This window comes from Lepisosteus platostomus, chromosome 27 (genome assembly GCF_059453375.1).
Source record: "Lepisosteus platostomus isolate fLepPlt1 chromosome 27, fLepPlt1.hap1, whole genome shotgun sequence".
NCBI lineage: Eukaryota > Metazoa > Chordata > Actinopteri > Semionotiformes > Lepisosteidae > Lepisosteus > Lepisosteus platostomus.
In genome coordinates, this window is record NC_142637.1 from 5,793,378 (window position 1) to 5,820,141 (window position 26,764).

Genomic DNA, 26,764 nt, shown 5'->3' on the forward strand with positions numbered 1-26,764 from the left:
GCGTACCGACAGCCCCAGGCCAGAGGAACCCAGCTCTCAAATGTCATAACCCAGAGACCATTTCCTTTTGCCACTGCTATATACCCCTAATTGCCAGGAATACCATAATGAGCTGAGGAGATCATGTTAGAAATGGTTTCCCACTAAACATTAACATTTCCAAGATTTTATGTGTAGATCAAGTAAATGATCTGAAGATTAGCAGTATAGCCACAGTCCCTTCATTGCCTTATCGAAGACATCCATTAGCAGTGCTGGGAATGCAAATGTGAATTTCCTTTTACCTAATCTGATTGAGCGACATAACTGAAAATCACCCTCAGTGCAGAGAAGTCTTTCCATGATGTCAGTCTGCATTGAACTTTAGACACTTAAGACTTCTGTGCTATCTGGGATTTTATTTTGCATTCCAGGTCATAGATACCTTTAATACCATCTAGTGTTTGGCCTTTAATAAAAGTTATTTAGTAAAACTCAAGTTATAGTACATATGTGTCGCAAATGGGCCTGACTGGATGAAGTAAAACATTTCATTTTTTACAGGTGGAATCTTGCCAATCATAACAGAAAGACACTGGCGTTTAAATAAGATTAGATGGGATTTTTATACCAGTAGAAGTAATCATTATTAAGACTTGTATTGCTTTTTATATACTGTAATTGCTGATTTAGACGGAGTTGAAATTTCAGAGAGAGGAAATTAGTTTAACTGAGCAAGCAGAGTGCATGAGGGCTGCTATGGTATGGGGCTATTTGTGGATACGCTCTGGGCGGAGGGGGTGGTGTTAAAAGGCGATGGATGTGTCCAGGGTGAGAAAGACGCAGCGATTTCTAAGGCATCACCATGAGGCACAGGGGGCTCCTGCTGACACACATTCTCCTGATGCTCCTGACTGCACCACCCCTGGGCTCCGCAAGGCCCCCCAGCAGAGTCTGTGAGCACGCAGCTGTGCACACCTCACCTCGAGGACACCAGTGGGCTGTAGGTAGGGGCGATCTTCAGCTTTTTTTTTTCCTATTTGAAGTCCTGTTGCAGGGATGTACAGCTCCGATCCTGGGTGACCACAGTCCGGATTTTTAGGTCTCTTTGAATCACTCATACCCAAAGGTTTAAAATGGCTCATTAAAAAAAAAAGGTAGTTTAATTGAATAAGTAAGAGATCAAGCGAAGGTTAGAGAATTCTGCAGCTGGTGAGGGCTGGAACTCTGCACCTTTTTTGTCTCTAGGATGCTCAGAAGATGCACGTGCAAGATTCTCCTTTCTTTACTGCCACATTCACCTTCTTAATATTGTTAGCATTACTGATGTGACTGCTTACAGCGCAATGCCTGTACTTGTGTCCATGGTAAGTCGCAACATAAGTGCGTCGGGTTTCGTTTTTCCTATTCCTTCGCCTCAGGCTCATTGTGGACAGACACAGCAGTGCCTGAGTGTTTGCATCCCAGACAAGTAGCCATTTCCCCGTGCCGACCAGTGGCCCCTGCTTCTTGTCCTGCAGGACATTTCCTGGGGAAAAAGAGCACCTTCGAAGCTCCAAGATCTTCACCAACTGGGGGTCTCTATCCCTTGCCCGCCGAGGAGCCGAGGTTCCTGCCTGGCACACCTGCAGTCCAGACCCCGGGTTTGGCCAGACTCCTAGGCTTGTCCTACAGTCTGCGGACACCTCCTGCAAACCCTCCAGGCCGCGCCCACCTGCACAGCCGACCCACACACAGGTAAGGGGCTGGGAGACTAAGAAGAAACTCGAGTCTCCAGAACCTGTGAAATCCATCAGCAGGCACAGGTACCGAAGATAGACAGGCAAGCATAGTAATCAAAGTATGCCATGAGCACAATCTTAAACCAATGGGCAAACTATTAAAACAGTGTTAGCTGGCATTAGACTATCCCAAAGTCTGGCAATCAGGGAAAAAGAATGGATCTTAATTAGTGCTTGTAGTCCAGTTCTGCATTGACTGCTTGTCCTATTCATATTATTTTTAAATGTTTTCAAACTCTGAACTGAGCTTCCATTATTTCTTTCGCTGCCGAGACTGTACTTTCATACCCAACCACAATCTTCCTGCCTGAATCCTTTTTTCGGTGCACCAGATTCTGCAGAAAAAAAGCAGAAGCAGGAGGCGGCTTTGCTCTGTTTTTCATGATACAGACACAAAGGAAGCGCTCTGTTTCTCTCTCTTCCTTTCCCTTTTTTTTTAAGCCTAGGACAGATTTGCAAAACATGTGGTCCATTGTGCAGAGAGGAAAAAAAAAAAAAAACACTTGTCCCGTCAACATCTGAGCTATCAATATGACTCTCGCTGCGAAGAAAAATACTTTGTACACTTAGAGTTCAGAAGCAGTGAGATCTTGTTTCGGGATGATTAAGGGTTTTTAAACTCCTGGATCACAGCAGGGCAGATCTTAACCTGCAGTAAAATCTGCACGCACACACCTCTTTTCTCTTCCTTTCTCCCCTCTCCCCTAGACACAGACCCTCGTGCATCTGATCCTGAGCCCTGCAGAGAGCCGGCAGCGATGAGCAGCGGACTGCAGCTGTAAGAGGAAGCTGATGGCAAACACTGACACCCCGGCCACAGGAAGTACAGCGGGAAACACAAGTTAATTTATTCCTTAATTTAACTGTGATCACCCCACAATAAAAAGATATTGCAGCTAAGGAAGCAGAGAAGAGGAACTAGATGTAATCTGGGACTCGAACGAGTGCCCTACACCGACAGGCTGAAAGAATTGAACCTTTTTAGACTTGAATAAAGACATTCTTAAAGGCATGGACAAACTCAATCCAGGGGACGTCTTCAGAATAAATTGGGAAACATGAACCAGAGGATGCCACTGGAAACAATGTAGGAATGCTTTTGAAACCAAGAGCAGAAGACATTTCTTTACCCTAAGGGCTGGGGGAGTATGGAACAGTAGCCAGCCAAGCTGTTAAAGCTGATAACCTCCCTTATTTCAAGAAACAGATGGATAAAACCCTTGGATCAGCTGCCTGTTTAAATGCTGACGTGCATTAAAATAACCCGCCTTCCACACCTGAAGTTCTTTGTTTTTTTTAACATGCATTCGCTTTAAGGCTGTGTGAAGATATTCAGAAAAATAAATCCAAATTCTCAAACCATATTTGTTTTTTTTAAAAAAGAAAAGTTATTTTGTAAGCACTTAAAGATACATCAGCTTTTATAGCTTTTGTATGCCAGCAGCCATATCACTCTGCAACTCACCACTGGCAGCCCACTGAAGCTCAGCAGCTGTGAGCCCAGTCAGTACCTGGATGGGAGACCTCCTGGGAAAAACTAAGGTTGCTGCTGGAAGAGGTGTAGGTGGGGCCAGCAGGGGGCGCTCACCCTGCAGTCTGTGTGGGTCCTAATGCCCCAGTATATTGACAGGGACACTATACTGTAAAAGGGGGCCATCCTTCGGCTGAGACGTAAAACCGAGGTCCTGACTCTCTGTGGTCCTTAAAAATCTCAGGGCGTTTCTCAAAAAGAGTAGGGATGTAACCCTGGCATCCTGGCCAAATGTCCCATTGGCCTTTACCAATCATGGCCTCCTAATAATCCCCCTCTCTGCACTAGCTTCCTCACTCTGCTCTCCTCCCCACTGAGAGCTGGTGTGCGGGGAGTGAACTGGTGCACATCACATCATCCAGGTGGGGCTGCACACTGGTGGTGGAGGGGATCCCCATTACCTGTAAAGCCCTTTGAGTGGAGTGTCCAGAAAAGCGCTATATAAGTGTAAGCAATTATTATCAATACGGTAGGGGGGCTCTTTCTGTGACTTATTTTATTTTTAACGTGGTTACTGTTGATAGAATACGTAATGTCACCAAACAAGAGCGGACACTCCAGTAGATCCTCCTACCCTGGCCGAAAAGCGTGGAGGACACGTCCTGATGTAAATCTTTCGTAGATTAAATTCTCCATGCTTTCTGTGTCCCCTGAGACTCAAAGGACGCTTCCCGATCAAGCGATGCTAGCGCCCCTGAAACAGCAGCAGTCGGCTCCGGCTTACAATAACTCACGAGGAGACTAAAACGTGGGCTTTCAGCGCCGTCCCAACCCGAGACTGGCTGGTCTATCCCAACCCGAATAGCCAAGCTAAGTTCACCATTAAACTCTTTTATTGAGAGAACGCAGCTGCCAGGTGGCTGGAACCGACTTCACTACAAACCTCGTGCAAAATGCACGTCTCCACGCCGCCGTCTAGCGGGCAAAAGCAGTTACAACAGTGCAGGTCTGGTTGTTAATTCACTGATTTGCACAGAGTGCCACGTTTTTGAGTTCATTCGGTCTCTGTTGAGGCAAATTGCACACCTGCGTGTTCATAGGCACATCCTTCGTTCAATAAGCACTTACGAGAACGATATACTGTATCTATATATGTCTAATGTTGTTAGACAAGAGAGTTTCCCTCGCTAACCGTGTAGCCTTCTTAAATTTTTATTTTTCAGTCGTCACAGCTGTTGTTTTAACAGACCTTCTATGGGTATTATACTAGCTATGGTGTAGAATGATATTTCGAATGTATAATATGTTAAAGTAATATCGAGTCTCGAGTTTTAACAATTTTGTACACTAAAATGTTTTGCCTTTAGTTTTATTTTGAGTATGGGCACTTGAATGCACAGCATCGACAGTTTGATGCTCAATATCACAGTTATGGGTTTTGTTCTTTGACTACACTAGATTTGTAAACAGACACAGTACTGTACAATACGTTTATGTTTAGTTAGACATTTCGATTAGTTTATGTCATATGTGTACTAAAGAGATCACGCAAATAGTATTTATCCAAATAACTGCTTGTAACGGTATAAAAATCAATTTTTAGTCAAGTCTATTATAACATACTTAGCAATTTATGATAAATGATTTAAATACACAAAAAAACTACCTACATTTAACTGGTTTACGTCCAGTTACGAACATTGAAAAGAATGGGAGATTTTTACATGTATTTTCATGGAAATTTATTGTCACTTTTACGAGTTTTCGCTTATGAGCGGCAATGTTGGATCCATTCGTGCGCTCGTATAGGGAGGGATGAGTGTATTAATTTATTTTTGTAATGCTAGATGTTCTCCGCTATGCTACTATATATACTGTACAGAATTGAGCTGTAACTTCCTCATTTTTTACTGTTTTTTTAAATTATATATCCAGTGATTAGATTATCTTAAAACTCTCACCACCCACTTCATTGTCCCAAACCTCTCCGCGTCTCTGAGTCTCGATAACCAGATTATAAAACGAGTTGGAGGTCGGTGAGGTCAGGTGTGTAATTTTTATTAGATAGTCTACTGGAATTTGCTGGATCTGGGTTAGTATGCTACATGCTTATAAATACAGCAAGCATTACAGCGAACATTCGGGGAAGCTAAGCTTTTGTGTTTAGAGCTTGCAGCTATTTTAGGTGAAAAAATAAGACCTTACATTTAGCACCACATCCTGGTTTGGCTATCTTCCCCTCTCCAGCCAGAACAGGTAGGAGCGAGTGGAATCTCTCAGCAGCAAGATAGTGGGCACTAGACAGCATAGTTTTAAACACCTACAGTATACTATCTGAGATTATATAAAAAGGGTAATGATATTGGTCCTACTCACCTACTCACCTACTCTGTAGTAAGTGATCCAGTTACCATCTGAATTGGGATACAGTCCTGCCTGTGAAGATGTGGGGTCTTTTCAGCTTCCTGCCTGCATCCCTTGGGCTTCTACGTGTTTGCCTGTGTCCCATCCTCCACCATACAAAAGGAGCTGCTTAGATTTATGGACAGATCTCCTCACCTCCTTCCCCTTTTACCAGATTCCTTCTAATTCATTCTCCTGTTGGTTTTATATAATATATTAATAATAATTAATAATGAACGAATCCCTTACACTTACTGTTTATAGCGCTTTTCTGGACCCTCCACTCAAAGCACTTTACAGGTCATGGGGATCCCCTCCACCACCCCCAGTGTGCAGCCCCACCTGGATGATGCGCCAGTCCGCTCCCCACACACCAGCTCTCAGTGGGGAGGAGACCAGAGTGATGAAGCCAGTTCAGAGACGGGGGTTATTAGGAGGCCATGAGTGGTAAAGGCCAGGGGGAAATTTGGCCAGGACGCCAAGTATTAATAATATTATATTAATTAATAAGATAATAATATATAATAATATTAGTGGGTAACATCAAAATATATACAATACACTGGACTGATGACCTTGTTTTTTTATATGGTGTGATCTGTTTTTAGGTTGTTTTTATGAGGAATGTTTGTTTTGTATGTTTGTATGTTTGTTTGGAGGATGTTTTTTTAAATTGACCCAGCAAACACCAAAGAAGTTCCCTGTGGAAAAATAAAGTTCCTCAGTCTAAAAACTGGATGTAAAAGCACCGGTCGTCTCAGGCCAAGAAAGAGCGCTGGGAAATCCTTCCCAAGCCAACGTCCATGTGCAGCGAAGCCAGTGACGTCATCAATTACGGGTCTGGTGCGAAACAATTATCATCTCAAACAAAAGAGAGGGTAGGACTCAAACTGGGTGTAAGTCAGAGAATGTTTGCCTCACCAGACGGACATCACAGTCTTTTTTATTTTCACTAACACGGAGGCTGTGCTTAGGATACTTTAAAAAAAAAAGGACCAAAAACCTGGCGCCAGCCATCAACCCCCTTCCCTCCCTACTCCCTGACCTCCAATTATGTCATGTGAAAAAGCTGTGTCCCATTGAAAGGCTTTCTTAATCAAACCCAATTAATTCCGCTCTCTTCTCTTATTATCCCCACTGAGGAACGCGTCTTCAGAGCCGGCCTGTTAATTCCAGCCGAGGCCCCATTAGAGGCCCTTCCAGGGGAGGAGCAACATAATCTAGATTATGCAATTAATTAGTCGTTAAAGACTTAATTGTTCTTAATGAGTCGGCGAGTCCCGAAGTGTCTGTGGGTGAGCCGGGAGACGTATAAAGGAAACCCTTTTCGTTTCGCACTCATCTCCTAATTAAACAGTGCAGCGGTCACCTCCTGGGTTTTGTAATGTTGTTTTTTTCCCTGGTGGCGTGGGGAATCTTTGTGACAAAACCCCTCTTTGTCTTAAGAGGCTCGAGATATAAACAGAGCTAAAGCAAACCGGGAGGTTTCTCTCGCTGATCCCCCGCACTGCCTTCGAGAGTGAACGTGCAGGCACATAGGAAGGTTCTGTTCTAACTGCTCTGCCATGTCTGGCCTCTCTTGATTGTTCTGGTGGCGCTGCACCGAGAGACAGGCATGTCAGTTTTTGAATAAAAGATACACAGGCTACAGTACACTCCCTGAAACTACAGTAGGCCAAATTGTTATTTAGAGGCATGTCAAGGCAACGTCTGTAAACTTTTTTTTACGAAAGCTGAGATTTCTGCTCTCTTGAAATGATATCGTCATCCTAGAACACCCTTTGAAGACGGCTCCAATTAGTTTAAAATACCTGCAAGCATTTGAAGATTTCTTCATTCTTTTCCAGAGCTACCGTTTCACTTTCGAAGTTCCCCGAATCACTCTCTGGATTTCCATAGCTAAGGCATTGGATTGGAACTCGAGTCTACCTGTGATGAAGTGAAACACTGTGTCACTCGAAGCCCCGCTCAGATTTCTGTTCAACATGGTGAACGAAGGTTGGTTGAAACTCGCTGCGACCTGGCCAGATGTTTGGGCTTAAGATGTTTGGTGAATTATTTCTCATGATGTGCTTATCAGTGACCTCAGCATGGAGGGTAGCAATGTTTGGTAACAGGCAGAAGGTCTCGGCATGCCACCTGTAGCTCTGTCTTTGAGAAATAAGCAGATCGTTATATACAGGTCGATATCATGCCACATTCAGGTAAATATAGCACAGCTGGCAGGGTACAGGTGTTTCAAATCGTTTCTCCAGGGTTAACATACACTACTGACTCCACTGCCAGCTTTAAAAATATACAGTATTCTGCTTTTGGAGGCGCATCAGCATTTTAAAATAAAAAGAATGCATGCACAAAATATGTATAGACCTTTTTACTGCACTCTACCAGTGTCGTTTTTGGCCCTGATGGTAATGCAGCTCAGTACTAGGAGATGGCTATGTCTCTTTCTGATTTTCCCATGCGTTCCTCATGCTGGCCATTAAGCAGTGCCTCAGAGCCATGCATGCCTGCCCAGGCCCTGATCTTACAGCACTGAGCGGTACAGCAGTCAGTGTCTCTCCCTAATGGCCAAGCCACTAATCCCTGAGCTGTCAGAGGATCCTGTACTGAACTCATCCCAGCCCTCAGGAAAAGGCTCTAATTGGGGGATTTTCCACATCATTAACCTCGACGAGCAGCAAAATTCCCTCCACGCCACCATTGTTACTTGCTTCCTCCTGAACCGGCGGACATTGTGAAACAACGTCTGTAAGACACAGAGGAGAGGCAGTAATTTGGCCCTCTTGGTCTGGGTGTTGTTTGGTAGTGTCTACCCGTTGGGTGGGGTGGTCACAAAATACTGACTGAGCTCAGCGTACAAAAGAGAGCCGACAGATTCTTGTCCCTTTTTAAGTGTTCGAAAGCTTCCCGAGCATCGGATCTAATTTCCACTTGTTGGCTGCGAAAAGAAAAAAAAAACATCTATTGATTAAGATCCTCTGAGTTTCCTGTCCCTTTTGTAAGGAATGTAATCGGTATTTACATATGTTCTCCCCAATTAGACAGGCATTTGTGCTCTATTCAGATGATTAAAAACATTGGGCAAAGAGAGCCTGGTCAGCTGTAATAGCGGCCCAGAAAAAAACAGGGAAATAAGGCTCAGGCTCCATGGATTTAGCTCAGATGTAACCCTTCAATGCCTGGATTATTTCATTTTACTGAGCATTTTCTTAGAGGTCCATCCTGTCCAAGTAGCATGAAGACACACGGGCTGACACACGTTTGAGCGCCTCACCCGACAAGCAAACAGGTGGTGTCAGCATTATTGTGTGAGCTGTGTTAAGTCACTAAGATCAGATCTCTTTATTGGCCCTATACAATTTCTTGTGTTAGAAATTTGTCTTTTTGCATACCCCCAGCTTGCTCTCCATGAGACACACAGACAGGGAGAGAAGCTGGGGGTCAGAGCGCAGGGTCAGCCATTTATATGGCGCCCCTGGAGCAGCTGGGGTGAAGGGCCTTGCTCAGGGGCCCAACGGCCTTGCTCAGGGGCCGCAGGATACGAACCGGCAACCTTCCAGCCACAGGCGCAGATCCTGAGCCACAGAGCCACCCCACGGCCTCTTTACGTTTCCTTGGGGCGCTTGCCCTCCACTAGGGGGGCCCCCTGTCCTCGTGCTGTCGAAGCTGGCGTGAATGCCTGGGACAGATAATTGCAATGCGGGGGGACAGGTCTCTGAGTTGGGCTAGTGGGATTTCCCCAGCGTCCCATCTGTCCGGGAGCACAGTTCACATGCGGCTGCTGTAATTACTGCGGACTGGGCCTGCAGGGAACATGTGTTTCAGCGGCAAGGCCTGGGGGCAATTAGGGGACAGCCAGCCCCCGGGCTAGAGCCCTCCTGGGGGGCACTGATTGAGTGGAGCCTCATCTTTCTAACAGGTTGGCTGGGCGCCACCACACTCAGAGCTCTGGGCCTGGAGGGACTGGCTCTATCTGGGCGTCCGTTTCTGCATCTTGAGCCGCGAGCTGCCTGCTTGTCCATTCCTTAAAAACGCGGTGTTACCTGTCCACTGGTAGAGCTAGAAAAGCATCAACCCGACACAGAAAAAGAAATGCGAGGTACCAGCAGGGACCGACTGAGCACTGAAGGGCCGAATGAACTTTTGCAACCCGGGCACATGCTGTGGTGTTTGCGATGTCACGATGTGTGATGCTGCCAGGGCCCTGATAACAAAAAGCAGGAGCACTGAGACCAAACTCTGTTCAACTAGATCTGTTTATTTGAAGTCCTTCAGTCTCGTGCAGAACAAGGAAGTCGGTGTCTTCCGATAGAAACAAAAAAATAACAACAGGTGAAATCTCTACGTCCGACACCAAACACAGCAATAGCATCTGTACAAATTAAACTTCACCCGTACAGAAATCAAAGGTAAAGTCATAAATCAGTTTCCCAGGTTTCTACTACATTTTTTGTTTCTTTTTTAAAAAAAAAATCAAAATGCTAAATCCTTTGGTTTTTTTTTCTTTTAGCCAGTAACCAATGAATCCCACTATTGGAAATTTACAGTGCTGGATGACCAGCAACAGGAAAATTCTCTTTATTTATTTTTTGTTAGGAAAGGATCACTCAGTTCAGAGAATGGGATGATGCTTTCTCAGATCTTTGCAATCTTTTTCCAGCTTGTTTGTGTACTGCAATCAAATAAAAACAGAAAGACCATCACTCTAATCGGAGGTTTAGGATACCTGCTCTGAGGACTATGATGAAAATAAACGAATCAATCACGCAATTACAAGGTAGACCTGGTCTAGCTAAGCAAGAGCCTACTGCAATGATATACAAGATATAAGAGTACAGTATATTAAATGCTCAATGCAATGTCAGTGCACATACTGTATATTTCTCTCTCTTGTTGTCACTGATTATTCTGAGCCAATTATTTAATTAAGGCCTTTATTAAATCTAAGAATTACTGCACCATGATATGTATACTTTATATTGATTAATGTGATTTAATCTGACCTAAGCTGCCTGTTTTAGTCTTTGAGTCCAGCTGTATTGTCTTTGCCATTTTTTTCTTCAGTCAATCAAAAACACTGACAGGATACTCTGGTTCAGTACTGATTGGAGTCTTAGGTATTAGATATTTCCTGACAGAGCAGGTTTTCATCCAAAATGTGTTACAGGCCTCTTCTATGCTATATTTCCAAGGACTTGCTCCTAGCTTTCAATTGGCATTTGCCGAGATCAAGACTGACTGAAGAACAGGGGCATGTACTGTGCATGTATTTTCAAGGTTCTGTTTTGACAATGGGAGATGAATTGCTTTACGATCTATCAATTTAATGAGAGGCAGAAAACTGGGACTCTTCTCAATGTTCTCGCATGTTAATGTTGCAGTGATGTTTCCTCATGCAGAGACAGATGATTGATTTAGATTATGTGGGAATAGTTATAATAACAATTCATACTCTCTGAAAGTATGAATTCTGAAGAGCTCAGAAATGTAAGTTAACGTACTGTAATAGTCATGCATTTTATAATGTTGTAATAATTATGTCATAACTTTAATGAAACAAGCCTTTGGAACTGGTATAAGGGAAACTAAATTGCTTGGAACACCTCTTAAAGAAAGACAGGACGTTTCACAGAGCTGTTTACTGGCTTTAGTTCAATCTGTCACTGTTTTTCAGCCATGGACCTTAGACAAAGAAGACTGAGCTGGATCAATCATACTGAACAAAGACAGACCATGTGAGATGAATCACCCAGCAATTCTCCTTCTGCTGCATCATATGCCTGCTGGCGGAAGGCTTTAAATGTTGCAGACGGATTCTTTTTCTAGAAGCAAGGAGGTCCGTTTCAGGGATTTTGGTACTACTTTTGATCACAATCATCCCTGCCCTAGCTGGCTCTCCCCGTGCTGCCCTGGCCCAGAGACTGGAGATGCCCCTCTCCTGCGGGGGTAGCAGGGCAGTTTGTTGAGGGATGTCAGGGCTGCAGTTGCCCCAGGAAGGTTGTCTTAGGGCAGATGCCAATCAAGTCAATTAGGAGCAGAAGTTAATCGCATTCAAATCAGTTAATTAGGTGTTAAGAGGAGCTCATGTCTGCCCAAATTAGCAAGTCTGACAGGCTCCCTCCACATCCTGCCTCCGGCAAAGACGATCTGAGTTGTGTGAAGAGCCTTGGGCATTTGGGATTTACCAGCACGGACAGTGACGGTGTTAGATTAAAGATGTAATGAATGAGGTGTTAAAATCCGTTTTGCCTCTTCCTTAATTAGATTCCCAGAGCATTTTCTCTAGCCCCCCATGTACATCTGATCATCCGAGACTGCTTCTCCTGTTGGGATTCCCTTGCCAAGTTCCAGACAGCGGATGTCCCAACAGAGTGTAGGTCCTGCATTTTGTTAAAGCAGGCAGCAAGGCAAGTTTCCTCTAGGATGTCATCTCCTGTCTCGAAAAGACGTCGTGCCGGTGGTATTTAGATCTCTGCCTTCCTTGCGTTCTCATCCTCTGCCTCGGCCATCTGACACTTCATCTCGCAGAAGAGAATGAGCACATCATCCCGAAAAAGGGTGGACACTAAACTATGACCTTATTTTACAAATTGGGAAAATGACACCAAAAAAGATCATAGCAATGCATCCCACCTAAACACAAACTCCATAACAGACAGGGTTCGGCAAGATTCAGCATCAGAAAATGTACTTCTGTCACAGGATGGGTAACTTATTTGGGTTTATCCCACCTTGTGGACTGTGATTCTGTTTGGCCCGATCGGATCATCTAGCCTGTTGGGCAGGTAATAGATATAGTGATTGCATCTGGTCATTTCTTGAAAGATGCCACAAGCTTTTGCTGAAAAACATGCCGCCTGTACAGTAAATGGTGAATGGATTTATAATCTAATTCCCACATTCATAAAAAACAATGAAACAAAACAACCAATAAAAAATTAACTTCTTGTCTGCCTGTAAAAGTTATCTAATCATAAATGACACACACCCCTCACCATGCCCTTTTTATGAACATGAGACCCCGTCAATCTTTGGACATTCTTTTTCAAATGGCGATGCATTTAAACAAGGCTAACTGACATCAACCAGTCCCATATCATGACCAGGATAGAATATCCCCATTTCCAGATTGCTGCTGAGATCATCTGCGAGAGCCGTGTTGCATCAGAAAAATGCATTTAGTTTGCAGAAGCAGGTTTGCGTAGCTCCCAGGCCATGTAGTATGAGAGCAGTAAGGTGAAAAGCCTTTAATCTAAAGCAACCCTTTTCATGAGCAAAGTCCAGTTCTCTCCCAGAATTAACAGGCACCTCCTCTTGAGTGTTTGCACAGTTCAAATCCCTTACCTTTCAGGCTGTCAATTGTGTAGCGCAGATGTCCTATGGGAATGACGTGGTACCAAGGACAACTTCGCCAACAATCATCATCACGAACAAATCGGGGTGCCAAGCTCCTTCGCTCGCAGGCTGAGCCACAGACAGAGAGTGCGTGGAGGTGAGGTGTAGGGACCCTGAAAAAAAAGCCAGCATTTCTTCACCGATTTTGTGTCGGGAGGAGCCCGTGTACTTCGTCACCGAGCTTCACAAAATAACTGTTGACACTGTAGAAAAGAAAAATTCAAGAGTTGTCTTTTTTGTGTCCTGTGCTTCTTCCCTGGAGGAGACTTTCTCCAGTTCGTCAGATGGGTTGCCATGTTTTGTCCATAGACTGAATGTGCTCCTTGGCTTTCATCCTTAAGGAGGCGATACTGGAGCTCCTCTGGTCCACATCCTCCAGGGGGTATTTGTCAGTGAAGGTGGCGGGGCACTGGTAGGGTGGGGGTGCCATGGGCTGCATGCCCTGGCCCATGGGAGGGGGGGTGTTGAGGAAGCTGTGGCTGGGGTACCCGGGCTGCAGGCCCTGCGTGGGGCCCATGAACCCCGGGATGCTGTGCACAGGCGTGGCACTGGAGAGGGGAGACGTGAGCCAGGGGTCCAGGGGGAGGGAGTTGGCCATCGGCCCCACATTGCTGGGCATGGGGGGCCGGTTGAAGGACAACATGGGCGAGTCGTGCAGCTTCATGGTGCTGGCGTCCATCTTCTCCTGACGTCGCCACTTGGCTCTCCGGTTCTGGAACCACACCTGAGGAGTGGGAAAGACATCAACCAGATTTAATGGTGGGGCACCGGGCTTGTGGCATTTTCCTTTCTCTTCTTGCTTTAATGAAATTCATTTACACTCCCTGTTTCTTAAAAGAAAAAACACTATGAGGGGACATGAAACAGACGTTAGCACATTTCACCCGAGCCACCGAGTAAATTGGCCGTTTCATTACAAAAGCTCAACAGGGGATAACCATGAGCACTAATCCTTGGAGTCTAAATTTGCTATTGCAGCTTGGAGGGGGTCACAGGAAGACAGATCCTGTCCCAGAACTGCAGGGCCTTAAAGCACACAGGACATCTCTGTCCCCGGACAGCACGGCAAGCTGTCACAGAGCCACAGAGAAAGGGATAGTTCAGAATAACCTGTCGAGCCACTCCCGCGTGTCTCTGGGCTGGGAGAAAACACTAAACCCCACTAAAACACAGGGAGAAGATGCAGTGCAACTCTACAGACGCCCGCAGCTGGAACTGGACTAAGGAGCCTGGAGCTGTGAAGCAAAAGCACTAACAGCCTGGCCAGCAGGGGATGTCCAAAGCAAGGACAGCTGCTCTGGTGGTTGTTAGAGAGGGTCGGCGCTTCTGCTTACTTGCACGCGGACTTCAGGCAGGTTGACCTTCATGGCCAGCTCCTCGCGGCTGTACACGTCCGGGTAGTGGGACTTCTCGAAGGCGCGCTCCAGCTCGTGCAGCTGGTAGGTGGTGAAGGTGGTGCGATTGCGCCGGTGCTTCTTCTTGGGCTGCTGCTCCTCCTCCAGGGGCTCGGGGGACGGGCCGTCTCGCTCCATGGTCTTGTGCAGCTCGCTCAGCTCCCCCTCGCACTTGTTGGAGAAGAGGCCGGAGTCTGGACAGACAGAGCAGGAGAGCCAGGCTCAGAGCAGAGGGCAGGTGAGGCGCCCGCAGTACAGGACAGGGGAGCAGCAGCACTCAGACAGATACACCTGCTTTCTCACTGTGCGGGCAGTCATTTCGAAATGCAGTGTAATCATCCTGTACTAGGTGAACTGAATCCCTGCTTCAAACTCGGAATGTTCCTCACTGTCCTGTTTTATCAGGAATATCCTATTGAAGTAGCTGGTTTCAAAACTCTACAAATACCTTTTGGTAATCTTTTTGGAAGTCCCATTAAGTTGTGATTTTTTTCCTTGTTTTTTTACAGACCACTCTTAACTCTTCTGATACAAACACACAGGCCTTTGGACCTTGTTCACGTGATGGTTTCAGGACCAGACTGCTGGGTGCGTTTTCTGCCCAGGGATGACCTCAACGCCCCACCACCATCAACTCCACCCCCAGAAACAGCAGCATGCTTGCGCCTGGACAACTGGACAAACTGCATGTTTTCCAGCACTCCTGAGCAACCTAACCTGCCAGCATAGATAGAATTCAGCACCTTGGACAGCATTCCCGGGCACCAGCAATGACCAGTGGTTAAAAATCTTCCTTCAGATCAATTCAGCTACTTTTGAATATGGATTTCGATACAGCTAAATGGATAGAATGATAAATAAGCTATATAATCAAGGAAGTTGTACCAAACATATATGCACTGCAAAAGATTCAACTCAATGCCCCTACTTTTAGTTGTAGAGTGCAGCACATTAACACTGAAGATCAAATTAATTTACATTTTTGGAGATCAAACTAGTTCGTCAGCAGAAAACCAGATGTTCAGAATTCTAAGAACCGGTCTCTGATCTCATGAATAAAAGCTTCCATGTAGATAGACAAGGAACCACAGAAGGCCCATCAGCCCATGCTATCTACATAGGCATGTGAGATGGGACAGCAACTCTGTACCCATGCTGCTTCTACATCCTGAGAAAAGAGCACTTGTCTCATTTGTTTCGTCCCAGCCCGTGATGCCCAGCTCCCTTTGCCTTGTGCATGCTTGTTCAGCATTTGTTTGTGCAACAGTGGAAGTCTCGTTCTTTTCTCTTTCAGGTCAGTCACCAGACGAGTCCTTTTATGTCACAGAATTGTATTTCCTTAAATTTCACAGAATCCTGCCTGGCTACAAGCAGGTGGAGGAAGCAGATGTTTCTTTGCCAACCTGAAAGTGACTACAACACCCAAAGGCACTGCTCTAAACAGAGAGTACTCCCAAATGCACCACTAACGAGATTTAGTCTCTTATTTCCTAGCAGCTGAAGCACTTTATAATTTAATTGCACTCAATAAATAGCAAAAGATAGCCCACCATCATATTCATACAAAAAGCTGATACGTTCACAGTTTAAAGTTCTTCCCATTTTGTTATAAGAACTAAAAACAGGCAAGCCACTTGTTAGTGACACATTACCAGCGCTTTCACTGCAGTCTTAACCCTAATCCCCCTGCAAACAGATGTAGTCTGTTAATCCTGCTGATAGTTTCCATGTGCTCCCAGCCTTAATCTAACTAAGGATTGATTAGCATTGATTCAGCAGAAGTGCAGCAAAAATGGACAGGCACCACTTCATTGAAATAATAACCCAACCTACATGTCTAATTTGCAGACATGCAATGAGAGACTGTAGCTGCTGCCCACTGATAACTGTCAGAACAGAGGCATAAACTATCTTAACATCAACACATGTCTTTAAGATTGATACTGTAATAAAAATGCATAACAGCAGACTTCATCTGTATTTACAGCTTTGCTATCATTAGCAGAGTACACAGATTTGACACTTCTATGTGGCTGGACTTTGATCCCATTGGTACATTATTCATTCACTCATTTGGCATTTAATTACTTAATTGATCCTGCTGCCGAAGGCATAAAAGTGACTTTTAACTGACATAAAAGCATGCACTGTAGTGGGATGCCGAGGCTGTGTTAGACTAGTCTCAAGAGCCATCTGGAATCAGGTGCAGGGATTATTCATATGAATCATATTCAGGTCTGGGGTTCAAAAGTGTTGACACCTTGGGTTTGGGTTTGAAATTGGACACGTTGTTCCATTCCCCAGCCCCCAAGACATGATTTTCTTCAGACTGGCAGCAGCGCTTGTACATAAAGCCAAACAGCAGAAGAGGTTGTGCATTACACACTCCTTATTTCGCATCTCTCGAAAATCTGAAAAAGACGTTTGTGCCACTCCTGTTGGTCGTGCTTCGCACGAGGGACACTCTCAGGAGGGTCAGGGTGAAAGGACTGCTGCCGTGACCGATTTTTAGCTTTGGTTTCCCAAGACCGTGCTGTCGATTCCACTTACAGGAGGGTTAAAGCTTTAGGGCAGCTGGAGAAATGTCTCAGTTTCCTCATCTTTTGTCCTACGGACCCAGCTGGTTAAGTACAGTACTAAACCCCTCTCATCTGGGCTTTAATTGATGTCTGGATTGCAGGCCACCTTCAGAAGAATGTTACCTGGGGCTAGACTCATTGTGAGTCTGTGTTTGTGTGGCCCTGGCGGCCTCCCACACCTAGGTGCCTTTCTGAAACTCAATATGCCCGCCCCTGCTCTCCCCCACAAAGGGGGCCTCAATTAACTAACGAGGACAGGCTTTTTAGGCCTGCTGATCCTCCTCTCATTAACAGACGCTGGCAAAGCCCCTGGAAGTCTGGAGATCGCTCGGCGCTCCGTCAGGGTGTGACACCAGGACAAAGGCGGAGGTCGGGCAGGGGTTACAGTCCGCCTCACTGCCTGTCATTCTGTCAGAACTCTCCAGGACTCTGCGGAGCAGGGCAGCATGTTTACAGTGAAAGAATGTCTCTTTGTCTAAAAGAACATTCTGATCCAGTGATGAAAGGGGTCTGAAAAAAAAACCGAGGAACACGTTCTTTTGTGAACGTAAGGGGCATTCTTTAAAGTCTTGTTTCTGCCCATCCATGTGCAGTCAAAATATTCAATCTTCTCTCATGTTATACTTGTAACATGTACAGTACTCTTTAGTCCTTCTATGTTTCTCTCTACGTGTTGACCATGATTGACCGTTCTTCAATACTCTGCACATATAGTGCTCCACAAGGATAAGGATAAGAAATACATGCAAACGATAAAAAGATCATCATCACTGATCCACAGTTTTCTACAGTATGAGAAAACGGTACGGAGCCAAGCCTGACCCTCCTTATTTTCCAGAACCACATCTGAATCACCAAATCTTTGACCCCTGTGCCTAGAGGTTTAGCCCCATATACTGTAGGTTTCTTCAGTCTGAACAGATCAAAGTCCCAAAACCAATCACGACTTAGAAAAATAGTCTACCTGGTTCATGAGTATCATATGAATCCAGGTACACTCTAACATGGTCCAATTTCAACCACGAAAGATAACAATATATCCTAAAAGGCCAAACTGAAGCCCCAGAAATAGCAAAAACTTAAAGATGGGGAACCAGAAGGTGCTGTTGTGCCTGTTACATTACCCAAAGGTAAGAATGGATTCAGAATTTGTCACTGTACAGCACATTGTTCACAAAAGTGATTTACTGGGCTGGTCCCAAAGTCCTCAACAGGGAACAAGCCAGCATCATTACCTAAAATCCTGGAATTTAGTTTGTTCTTATTTGGTCTAATTAATACAAGTCAGACCTCTAATGAACTACGTGCTCAGATCAAATGAAAACCCAGAGTGACCCCAGTGCTGCTGCTGTACACTTGATTTGATAGGATAATTTGTTCTGGAATACATGCTCAAATGCTCTCAGCCGGCATCTTTAAACCCTGGCAGGTGGCGGGCAGTAAATTATGCTTAAAGCATTTTGACACAGCGGTTTTCTTTTTCCGTATAACAAACACATCACTAAATCATTCGGCCGCTATCTGAACACAAGGCAAAAGCCTTGTTTGAGAAACTGCGCTTAGCATATGCATTTATAATACAACTCGCCTGACTAACCAAGGCTACTTCATGAACATGGCCAGAGTCAAAGAGACTGTGATGGAGCTGCCTATCCCCTGCATTCAAAGGAAATGACCTGGTAGACCTGGATAAAAAATTTGGATCTTGTACATAAATAATTAGGACAATTCTTTTTTTGCAGGAGCATTTTATTCGGCGCAGGGCTTTCGGCAGGTCCTGTGAGACCCTGGCCCTGGAGAGCCTTACTCCCAAGGTTTCCTATGCCTCTTGCCATCTGATTCAACGAATTATTGGAGAGTGAGGTGGAAATAAAAGCCAGTAAACCTGCTGGCTCACTGGTGTACTCATCCATGGTCAGCCTACTGTGGTCCACCCATGCAGTGACCACATCTCAGTCTATGACCATCTAGCAGTTCAACTAGGGAGCTGCGTCAGCATGCGTAGGCTGCAAAGGAACAAGTAAAGGTTTGTTCCCTGCTGAAAAGAGAAGAGAGAAAACACAATGTTTCGGCTGTGGAGCCTTCTTCTCTTTTCAGCGTGGAATAAACCTTTACTTGTTCCTATGACCATCTATGTGTCTGCAGAGCTGGACAACATTTTGAAGCCCCAGTGGTATCTCTATGGTTCTGCTGCTCTCTACAGTGGGAGGGACCCTAGTGCTTTGACGGCCACTAGTCTCAGCAGGATATCTTGCAGGAAAACACAATATTAAAAGCTACTCGAGTCTGTGTGGGTCTTGTGGGCCTTACCATGAAAACTGGCCTGGTCGGGGCCATCTCTCAGAGGGGGCAGGTGCCCATAGGGGTGAGATGCATCTGGCTTTCCCAGGTCCCCCAGACTCTCTACGCCAGCCTTCTGGGCTCCAGGGGCCCCTGTAGGGTTGAGCAGGGGGTCCTGGTCCTTGCTGAAGCCCAGGATGACGTCGATGCTGTGCACGCGGCCCCCCGCCGAGGCCCCCCCTGCCTTCACCATCTCGTGGAAGTTTCCCGGCGAGAGGCAGCTGTCGTCCACCATGCTCATGGTATCTAGTGACAAATGCATTCGAACGTTCGGGGTCCCCCTCTCCGCCAGCAGGGAAAAAAGGGCGAGATGAGCACGTGCAGAGAGAGACCTACAGACGCCTCTTTACATGCAATGAAAAACTAGACTAAGGAGGAAACAGGGAAGACCCCCCCCAGAACAGGAAGGTCAATTTTCTTCTTTTCCCAACAAACTTGAGATCCGTGACCTTCGTCTGCCTCTTGGGACCTCCGGCTGGTTTTGAACCTGCGGCACAAAGATAACAGACTTGATTAGAATTTTAGCAGTGAGATAAATCTGTCTTTAAAAAAAAACAGCATTACAGAATGATTCATGAAGATTACTACCTCTATCAATCTGTTGTTTGTTTTCTCCCCCTGAGACTCTGCCCTAGATTACAAACACAGCTATCCCATGCTTGCAGGAACAGAGGCGACCTGGCCTTGCAGCAATACCACAGTCCCCACCCCTTTTAAAAATCTCTACCACTATAATCAACTTTCCTACTTGGGGGGTGATGCATGTGTAGCACGTCCTACCGCATGAGCAGTTACTTCCGGTGACTGCTCTTTCCCATGGTCTATGTGCTGAATACCCCTCCATGGCCATTGTACAGAGAACCTGCAGAGCATTCAGATTCCTAGCCTGTACTTCATTTCATGCATAACAGGACGAGAAGGAAGCAGAGCACAAAGCATTAGCCAGAAATGGGACGCGTACTTGACTTGAGGGTACGATTCATTGTAAATGGGACAAGCTACGCAGTCGCGTTGTTGAAGCCGATTCTTTCAAGAAACACCGGGATGAGATCCCTGGATTAGTTACCAGCTGTGATCCATAGATTAGTTAGCAACTGACTACCAAGTGGGCTGGATTGGGCCAAATGGCTTCTACCCGTTTGGGACTGTTCTTATGTACAGTACTGTAACAGTCCACTGATGCAAAGCTCAGAGCTCTATAACTGATACAAGCTCTATGCATTGGAATCTTTATTTCTCCTGTTGGTGCTATCTGCCCACTGTTTTTCCCACTCCTTCAGTACTTCAGTACTACAGATCCTAACCCCTACAATCCTGACACCAGTACTCCAATACAGAATTGAGTCATTATTTTCTGTATACTACAGTATATACGTGTGATGTGGGACTTTTCCTGCTTTTGACAAGGATTTCCAAAACATCCTGAGATTAAAATACCATTTGAAAGCATTTGACTTCTGCGGTCCCGAAACCTCTTTCGTTCGAAATACAGTCTTTGCCCGTCTGCGATCATTTCTGCTACCTTCAGTTATCAGCAAAATGAAGACGCTGCCGATGACATCGCAAAACGAAAAGCAGAGAATCTTCAGGCCCGTTTTTGTTCAATTGTCTTAAATAATAAACGTTAACACCTCTCTGTTTTTGACGTTTTCATCCATATAGCTTTTACGCCTGCTTCTCGTGAGTACAGTAAACAGCCCCCATTTTAGGTATTGAACATGAGCCGGTCTGACCTGAGCCGGACGTCATGAAGTTTATTGGAAAAACTTTTCACGAGTTATTGTGTCACAACATTGTCCTGCGCACTCGACTACTAAACATCAAATCTCTTCTCTCCAAGAGACATCCAACTTACTGTAGGTCTCGACGGGCGAAAATCTTAAAATATCGGGAAATTATTTATGGGAGCGACTCCCAGCACGTGTATAAGCAAATATGACAACTGTGATAGAGCGCTGTTTTCAGGACTCAAGTGACGACCGGAAAACAGGTCAGAAAAGTTTCTTAGGAGTGACCCTAAGTATGTATAGACCATGACGCAAGTATTAGCTGTGACTTTCTTCTAAAGCTATCTGATACTGTCCCGAATTAATACCGTGTATTGCAGTTACATTCAATTATTTGCTCATGCAAACCTTTTTTGATTAACGGGTTATTCTGTAGCTCTAAGTAGTTCGTGAACAGTTGAGGGCGGGGAGCAGAAAAAATGTTTTTTTCTGATTTTCAGAGTGTTTATTGTTTCAGATTATAAATGACCACTACTGTGTGGGATTTGGAAAGCAGGCTTAAACGCATTAGGAAAGCAGACTTAAACGTGATTTTATTTAGTAATTCTATACGAATATCAATACTTGTTTCCAGGGGACTTCGGGCAAAACACAAAATGCCAAGCTGGATGGATAATGTTCTTTGTTATTATAGACAGTTGGACTACTCTTCCGATACTTCTGCCGCATAAACGCAGATGGCTGCCTAAAATACATTTAGCATTAGTAACATTCAATTAGCTTTAGTAAACCGTGGAGAACTTTAACGAATTTTAAATCCGAATTCCTTTCAAATGTACTACTCATGTAAAACAAAAGACATCACTAATAATATTTCCGTTTGTGGAGCTAATTTCCAAAATCTCCATTAAAATAATTTGAGTTTTTTTCGGCACCCGTCGTGTTTTTATATATTCGCCTTCAAAGAAGTCAAATAAAACGGGAATTACTTCCTATACGGCTGATAATGTTGGCCTTTGGCTAAAGGGTGGACTTTATAATTTCGGAAACACTCAGCGAAGTAACGCTTAAAAGTGATAAAACTGAAAAGCGCAAAATCGTTATGTAATGATGGAGTGGTAAACACTCTATGTTTTAATAATCCGCAATCGTTGTACATTTTTTTTATTATTTTCGTGTCTCAACAAAGCACAAACGCGCTCTGGATTTTATCAGAAACGCAGCGCTCTGTAAATAACCTGACTTGAACTGAAACTTTTCGGACAACTGGAAATGGGTTTAGTTGAGTATTAAAAACCGCAGATTCGTCCTTGAGCATTTAATACTGTATATTTACTCGTCAGACATTTTTCAGGAGACAGTTATTTAATCTCGTTTTCCGAGCCTTTCACGCAGTACGGTATATTAAATGTTACTATATTGTATTTGTAGTAAAGCGACGGTTCTATGCATGCTGTTACTACTATCACTAAAGTAAGACGAAAACACAGGTTCCAAATTAAGTTTCATTAACACCCTAAATATCACTCAATTGAATGATACTGATATATGGATATCAAACCCAAACCTAAGGTTTTGTATCTTCACTGTATATAATTCACTGTTTTCCACCTTCAACAAAATCACGTTAAAGGTCTTGTAGAACCGTGTAGCCTACATACTGTATTCTTCGTTAAATATGTTTACCATTTTGTTCGAGTATAAACGCTGTTCATGAATGTTAATTGTTTTTGTAAAAACATAAATTTCAAATAGAAAACACTGTTCTAATTGGCTACAAGGAATGGAAAGAAAGTGAACGAATACATACAGTACAGTAAATGTAAATGTTAGAATTTATTATACGGTAACATTATTTCTCAGTGGTCACCTGATGTACATACAGTATTTAATTATACTTTAATAAAACTGTACCACCCCTCACGTGTTTTTTTTTACTGTAAATCAATGCTTTTCGTTTAAAAATACAGGACATACGAAAGGGATACGTTTATTTCGCCAAACCGAATCATTTATAAAAGTGCTTCTTTAAATTTTGAATTTCCTCAGTACCATATCTTCAGAACCCAATCACTGCTATTACTACAACAACAACAACAAAAACTACTGTAAGTCAAAACGTTTAGATTGATCCGGGAGAAAATATCCCAAGGCGCCCGTTTTAAAAAAACAAACATCATGCGCCTTGTGTAGTCAACTCGGTCTGTCAAGTTACCTGGAGCTCTCACTGTTGAAGACAGTCCTCCGCACGCCTTCAGCATAAATACAGTCAGTGTAGCACATGCTGTTTAACATGTAGAGATCATGTGATAGCCTTGGCCTGCATCAGTGAAATATGTGCGGTGTTACAGGTGCCCGGAGCCGTAAAGTTGAAGCGCACGGACAGTATTTCCAGGCCTCCATCCGAAGACGAAAATAGCTACTGTATTAATGCTAAAAGCTATCATGAACTAGTCAAAATCAATCTTACACACACTTGTTGTAATAATAATAATAATAATAATAATAATAAAGATGACATCACATTGCTTTTGTACCTTTTTTTCGTAATGTCCTGCAGTTCAGACCTTAATTCAGCTCGGAAAAATAATAATTACTTGAAGAAAATCATTTTTTTAAGTACTGACGACACTCCGCTAACTCGCTACAATTATTGTTTATCTACCATCACCTAATATTGGGAAAGAGCGCAAAGCAGGTCCTACCATGCACGTTCGGTTATCCATCATACGTAGAGTTATTTTTTAAAAAAACATACCTTTTGAACCCTAAGCAGCGATTTTCCTGTTGTCCCTTCAACTACTAGGTTTCTTTGTAGACATCGAAGAGATTCGGGGGGAGGAAAAAACTCGGAATTTCAGCTTTTCCCTTTTGTTTTAAGAACTCCCAAATCAGGAAGAATGATAGTAAAAAAATAACATACCTTCCCCTGAGGTCTGGCTGAGTGTGCGCGTCTCTGCGTGTGAACAGTAGTAGTCCACCTGTTTTGCCCAAACACGGGACAACAGCTATTGAGGGGGTACAAGTCCCTTTCAATTGAGAAGCTGCGCTGGAGTCAAGTTCCACGTTTTCTCTAGGCGTCCTGTACAAACAAATGACTAAACAAAAATAATAATGATGATTTTTTTTAACAAAATAAGCCCTCGAAAGGTTTTTTTTCCTCCTTTATAGAATCTTTTCTAAGCCGCGCAGACTACAGAGGTACGCTGAAGAATGGAAATAAAACCAAAGGATTAAAGAGGTTTATTAATTGGAATCCTTCCCCTTTAAGAATGACTGACAGTTGTTTTCTGGACAAGTAATTGCTCTAAATGTAGTTCGTATTCACCCCCACAGGAGGAGGGCCGAACTAATGAATCCAAGACAAGAGTTTCTTTCACGAAATCTATTGTTTTAAGGACAAAGGAGTTCTGCGGAAAGTTTTCGCTAATCCCCTCATTATTCCAATGAAAGAAAGAGCACATTAAAAAAAAACTTTCGGCAGAAATAACGTTCTTTCGCGCGTGTCGTTAATGGGCAGAGTCTGATTTCTGAGCTTTAAAAACAGACTCGCTGCACTCTCGTGTTATTTACTAAGAAGCTTAAAACCAAGGTATTCAACAAACAAAAAAATAAATGTATTCCTGTGAGAAATATTTGGTTATTGTTACTTAAATTAGTCATGTCAGTCATAACAGCTTCTGAATTATTATGAACCTTATGTCTGTCTTTGTAGTGGAGCCTACATATTGTTGCTTAGCATACAATAGGTAGTTTTAAGTTTTAATGCTCCTAAGATATTGCTTATCAGTATTGAAAAGGTGCAACTATGTGCCTCAGTATTCTGTGCACAATTCATAGTTTTACCATTAATGCACAGTACTTGCCACAAAGCGCACCATTTCTAATTAACCCTATTGAACCTGCATGTTGTATAGCTATTCTTCACTTAAGTGTAAGGAGTGTTCTTAATCCAGTTATTAATTTAGCTGATCTCATTTTAATTTTGTTGATGCAACAAGAACTACATGTAGTACAAATACACACAATGGAGTCAGTTTCTGCTCCTTACAAGTCTAGGCCAAAAAAGAAAAACGGAACAGAATGTTTTGCTGACCACAACGCATTACAAACGTCAATGTTCCTGTCAGCTGTTCTGTGTTTGGGTGTTACACGGATTAGCTTCCCCGTGTTACACCTCTCCTGTCCTCTCTAACAACTTGCTTCGTAAGAGACCGTCAGAAACAAAACCCAGGAGGAAAGAATGACATGAGCTCTGACGAGTGTGCATGTAATTCCTGTACATGACATCACTTTTAAATACTCCCATGATCCACTGCATTACAATGGAAAGCGTCATGATACATTTAAACCACAGTATTGTATCAGCAGTGTAGTGCCCTTTGCTCAGGGTTAAACCAGCAGATGTTGTGCTCCTATAACACAATGATATATTTTTAAATTACAAGGCCACTTTGAGAATGGAATTACTAGATATTATGGACCCGGTTGTGACAGATTACAGCACACGCAACAGACAAGACAGTCTTTGCGCTGATCGCTGGGCCTCCTTCTTTCATGCAGATTTGAAAACGGAAGACAGCAAATCCTAATGGTGCCAAGATAAACAAAAAATCTAATCAGAAAAAATAACCCTTTGACCCCTGCCCACATGGCACTAAACGATGTAGGCGATGGTCTGCGAGTCTGGACCAGTTCTTAAAAATTTCAGGTGCAAATACACAAAGCTGGATTCCCCCTGGGAAGTCTGGATCAAAGAAAATTGTCTGCAATTAAATGCAAGTTTTGTTTAATAATGCCATAATAAACTACTAAGTGTTCTTAATATATTAACTAAGAAGTTGTAGTCTTAGAAGTAGCATTCCTTGTATTGTATTATTATTAGTTGTAGAAGTAGCATTCTTTGTATTTTATTATCAGTACTTGTAGTCTTAGTACTTGCACTGGGCTGAGCATTTGTGGTTGGATGGATTTTGCTTTGCATCCCATATACTGTATACCATGAAGGGCAGATATTGTGCAGTTGCATCCCCACTACACAGCAGATGAGGTGGAGAAGTAAGAAATGATAGTTATAATTTATAAGGTGGGTTATAACAGAACTTCTGGAGGAAGGTTAGATGCTAATCTCTTCCACTTCCCCTCTCCTACGTATTTATAATCTCGCCTCCCGGACTTCCCTTTGTACATTTTCCGCGCACCCCTCCATGACCAATTCCACACCCTTGCAGCAGCTCCCTGGCTCATTCCTCTTGAAAGTGTGTGTGTGTGTGTGTGGGGGGGGGGGTGGTCAGCCTCAGCCTTACAATCAGGATACCTCTCAGTTAGGAGAGAGTGATACCACATGAGCTCTCATACATTTGAGCCTCTATCACATTCGTTGGGATCGAACCAACTCGCTGAACTGACTTAAGGGGGAATCTGGGGAGGCCAGACTGTTTAATCCCAGGGTGGAATTTAGCCAGAACACTTGGGTGATTCTCTTGCCACCACTACTGGTTAAAGTAGTGTCCCGAAAAAGTTAACTGACATTTAATTTGCTACACACAGTGAAGCAAGTCATGTGCAAGACTGGTGTCTTGCAAGATGTTTAAAAATTAGGACCTGCAGTTCTCCATCCCCACCCCGTCTCTTCCTCTCCCCGTGCGTCAGAGGGCTGTGCCTTTAAGATTCTGCCTGCACAGCCCAGTGG

At 43.9% G+C, this 26,764-nt stretch overlaps 1 protein-coding gene across 2 annotated transcripts; it reads right to left on the reverse strand.

The window, feature by feature from the left end:
- Positions 1–12,468: 12,468 nt before the first annotated feature.
- Positions 12,469–24,330, reverse strand: rx1 (retinal homeobox gene 1). Of its 2 annotated transcripts, none has more exons than XM_088622077.1 (4): positions 23,996–24,330; positions 19,316–19,832; positions 14,367–14,620; positions 12,469–13,756 (listed from the first exon to the last, which is right to left on the reverse strand). In XM_088622077.1, the coding sequence occupies exons 2-4, from the start codon at positions 19,605–19,607 to the stop codon at positions 13,313–13,315; spliced, it is 990 nt and encodes a 329-aa protein (XP_088478203.1). In that variant the 5' UTR covers positions 19,608–19,832; positions 23,996–24,330; the 3' UTR covers positions 12,469–13,312. The 2 variants fall into 2 exon arrangements, with proteins under 2 accessions (XP_088478203.1, XP_088478205.1); XM_088622079.1 differs by lacking the exon at positions 23,996–24,330 and adding an exon at positions 23,831–23,976.
- Between the last annotated feature and the right edge of the window lie 2,434 nt (positions 24,331–26,764).